Below are 3,878 nucleotides of genomic sequence, written 5' to 3'. Positions count from 1 at the left end.
GAAAACACATGTATGTTATTAATTCAGTAATTAGACATGAGATGATGAGCATTTTATAATATCTTAACATTATTGACATAGACAATGCAATAGTACTTATTGTGCCCTTACTATCGAGATGAATACTAGTCATACAACTCTTTTGAAAAGTGGGTTAATAGTCACTTTTCAGCTTTTAATTAATTTTGAATTATATCATCTCGTACATTTTTTATATATTTTTTCAAAAAAAATCTAAAAAAAAGTCAAAAAAATTAATTTTTAACTATCTTTTCAAAACAATCCATAATATGATATGATGATGGAACCTTCGTTATTATTAACAAGAAGAGTAGTTGCAAAAAGTATGAAAAAACCAAGAGGGACAAGTAAAGAAAAGATATAACAAGAAGAGTAGTTACAAGAAGTATGAGGAAACCCAGAGAGAGAGAGAGAGAGAGAGAGAGAGAGAGAGAGAGAGAGAAGAAGAAGAAGAAGAAGAAGAAGAAGAAGAAGAAGAAAAAAAGAAGAAGAAAATAAAAGAAAAGCAAGAGAGAATACAAAATCTTCCAACTTTGGGAAATTTGATCAACAATTTTAGAAAGAAAACAAATTTTAAAATAAAATAATTAAAAAAATTGATTCAAAATACAGATGAGTATATATCCTAACATGCGTCGATGTCGATAGTAAAAGTAACCATTTGTTCAACTTGAGAGGCTCGATTTTGGTGTACTTGATTAACCATATTTTTTTATTTTTATGAGGCTGCTATTTTCTCAAAGAGGCCAAGCCTATTATCTGCAAGTCTTGAGTTGTATGCAGATGTCTTGTACTCAAACCATGTAAACTCTTTGTACAAGCTGTCTTCTCCTTCCATAAGTGAAGGCAATGGAGCTATCTTTTCACTCAATGGGGGTCCTCCAAAATAGATCATTGAAATCCTTGATTTCAAACTGTTTGCAACAACCCTATGCCTCACACTTTTGAACCTTCCATTAGTCATCACCTGCAAATCCACCACTACAAAAATTAGGATTCACCATTTAGGCAAAAAAAAAAAAAAAATTAATTTATTATTTTTTTTAACAAAACAGAAATTAAATTGTCAATAAAACACGTATATAGATCAAATTGTTGAAGCATTGTTTATGTTCAAAGTTCATTGGAAAAATAAAAAGGGTTATGCTAACAATAGCCAGCAACTACAAGACGGTTGTCAAGGTGAAAAAAAGGTCAAAATAATTAAAATTACATAGATTTTGTTAACATATACTCCTAGGGTACATGTCAAAAACTTAAAAAGATTGTACATTTAACATAAAAGCATGTGCAACAAAAATGTACAAAATGTTTAAGTCTTTTTAAAGGGTATTTTGGGAAGCACCAAAAAAGTCAACTTTTAGCTTTTTATTCATTTCGGGTCACATCACCTCTTATATTTTTTATTCACAAAAAGATAAAATAGACTAAAAATGTCAAAAAAATAAACTTTTTACCAACTTCCCAAAACACTCCTAAATGTGCAACAAAAATGTACGAACTTACATTTTTTTAACATGTTCTCTAAAGATACACAATAACAAGACTGAATATATTTTACACGATCTAAACATTTGACACATTCGAGTTCAAAAAAATAAAAAAAACATTTTACACATGAATAATGCTAAAAGCAACCAAATATACTTTACATACACTTTTTATGCATATGTCGAGACTATTGAGTGATTATTAAAAAAAAAAATTGATGTATGAATGCCTTATATAATACTTTTTACACATAAATCAAGACAAACATTTCCCAAATAAAAAAGATAGAAAACTATAAAATAAAAATAAAAGATAGAAATATAAAAAAATGCACCAAGGATCCTCTAGAGTGAAATTTCTCTAAAGTTTCCTAAAATGCTATATTGTGTGGTTGAGATTTACTGGCAAGTCACATCAGAAAAATTGATGTGACTTGCCAGTAAATCTCAACCATACACTGTAGCACTTTAGGAAACTTTAGGGAAAAATCATTCTAGAGGATCCTTGCTCAAAAAAATGCTACTATTGTTCATGAAAATAGTACAACTTGGACATAAATAATGACATGGCATCATATTCATTGGAGATTTGTTAGAAACTGTAACATTCAAAAAACACCATCTCCATACAGACATATATGTGCAAATGTATATAGGAAAATTCTAATACACACCTTTGAAAAAGATGTATTACATACGCTGCTTGTTATGTTATTTTTCTTTTTAGTTATGGCTAATTTTTTTTATTTAGTTATGATATTATTTTAATTATAATTCATGAAATTTTTAGTTACGTCTTATATTGGGTTTAGTTATGACATTTATTTTTAATTATGACTTAAAAAATAGAAAATTATGACTTCGAAAATAAGATGCATACATAGTGTTTTCATCTAATTATCTATCAATCTATATATGTATATATATTACAAGTTGTACCTGCAAAGAATCACCAACATTGATGAAGAATGAATTCTGGTCAGGAGGGACAGAAATCCAATTCCCATCTCTCAAAGAGATTTGAAGTCCGCAAGTGTTGTTGGATCTTAGAACAGAAATGATTTGTGGGTCAGTGTGCTCTCCAAATCCAATCAAATGCTTACCATTCACATCTTGGATTTCACGGCATGGAGGGTAGTGATTAAGCCTGAAAACAGAGTCACTCTGTTCATCCATCAAAAGCTTACTCAACACATTCCTTTGCTGAATCTTCAACCCATCAGCCAATAACTCTAGAACCTCACAAGCCATCTTCTTCACAGCTGACACATAATCGTTAACAACACAACTACAAAAACAAATTAAATTTAATAAAAGACTATTCAATTTCAGTGAAGTAAAATAAGGGGCTGTTTTGATTATCAGCTTTTGATTATAAGGGGCTGTTTCGATTTTTGATCGACTCTGTTTCGATTCCTTACCGAAACATTTCTGGGTTTTTGCCGAAAATTGATACAAATCTCTGATAATTGAATTCTGGGTTTGTTGTTAGGAGGAGATATTCGACCCAACCGGCATCGCCGTTGGTTCCAATATTCTTGTTTCCATAGCCAAATGGGTTAGGAGGCCCTGTTTTTTCTTTTTCAAACAGGGGTGAGGAGAAGAATTTTAAAGCTTCTGATTCCAATTTGTTGATGAGTTCTGTTGGGACGCCATGATTGATCACCTTGAAGAATCCGAACTCTTCGCAGGCCTTGACCAGGAGGGTCTTCGTGTCGGGTTTTGATAGGTCTATTAAGGGAATGCTAGAGGAGAATGTGGTGGGTTTGGAGGTTTTGATGACAGAGTACTGTTCAATTGCTGGTTTAGATAAAACCACCATTGTTGGTGAAGTGCAGGATGATGAAAAAGAAGATGAAAATTGCAGAGATGGGTTTTTTGGAGTTGGGTTTGATTCAATTAGAGTGTTGTTTTTGATATGAGTGAATGGAAGAGTTTGATGTTGAGTTAGCAAAGGCCATATGAACAAATGGGTTGTGAATGTTATGCTATTTATAGTTGGAAAGGAGGACAATGTGTTGGAGGGTTCATATTAGTTAAATAAAATAATAAAAATAAATAAATTATACTTTTAACCCCTTAGTTTGACTCAAATTTTAATTTGGTCTCCATTAGTTAAATCTTAACAATTTGGTCCATGCACTTGAAGTGCAGTTTCAATTTGATTATTCCGTTCAAGTAATAGATTAAAATTAACAATTTTAGTGGACTTATCATTCTCCTAAGGTGTACACATAAAGAAAAAAAATAATCAAAAATTGGATGGAATAATCAAATTAAAATTGAACTTAAAGTGTAGGAACTTAATTGTTCAAATTCAAACTAGAGGGGTTAAAATTATAATTTAACCAAATAATAATAATAATA

The 3,878-nt window shown here is 30.8% G+C and overlaps 1 protein-coding gene across 1 annotated transcript; it reads right to left on the bottom strand.

The window, feature by feature from the left end:
• Positions 1 to 537: 537 nt before the first annotated feature.
• On the bottom strand, positions 538 to 3,481 carry LOC114283468 (gibberellin 2-beta-dioxygenase 1). The gene is made up of 3 exons (XM_028226278.2): positions 2,933 to 3,481; positions 2,451 to 2,799; positions 538 to 988 (listed from the first exon to the last, which is right to left on the bottom strand). The coding sequence occupies exons 1-3, from the start codon at positions 3,331 to 3,333 to the stop codon at positions 740 to 742; spliced, it is 999 nt and encodes a 332-aa protein (XP_028082079.2). The 5' UTR covers positions 3,334 to 3,481; the 3' UTR covers positions 538 to 739.
• Positions 3,482 to 3,878: the final 397 nt, after the last annotated feature.

Source organism: Camellia sinensis, chromosome 7, assembly GCF_055761805.1.
Source record: "Camellia sinensis isolate YWXY chromosome 7, ASM5576180v1, whole genome shotgun sequence".
NCBI lineage: Eukaryota > Viridiplantae > Streptophyta > Magnoliopsida > Ericales > Theaceae > Camellia > Camellia sinensis.
The sequence above is the reverse complement of the archived record's forward strand: the minus strand, read 5'-3'. Positions and strand labels throughout refer to the sequence as shown.

Bases quoted from the DNA above. Each gene is read 5' to 3' on its own strand.
- LOC114283468 (XM_028226278.2), bottom strand. From the start codon at position 3,333: ATGGTGGTTTTATCTAAACCAGCAATTGAACAGTACTCTGTCATCAAA. The intron at 2,800-2,932 runs GTAAGGAATCGA...TTGTTTTTGTAG, and splicing joins AAAAACCCAGAAATGTTTCG to TTGTGTTGTTAACGATTATG. The intron at 989-2,450 runs GTACAACTTGTA...GTGGATTTGCAG, and splicing joins ATGTTGGTGATTCTTTGCAG to GTGATGACTAATGGAAGGTT.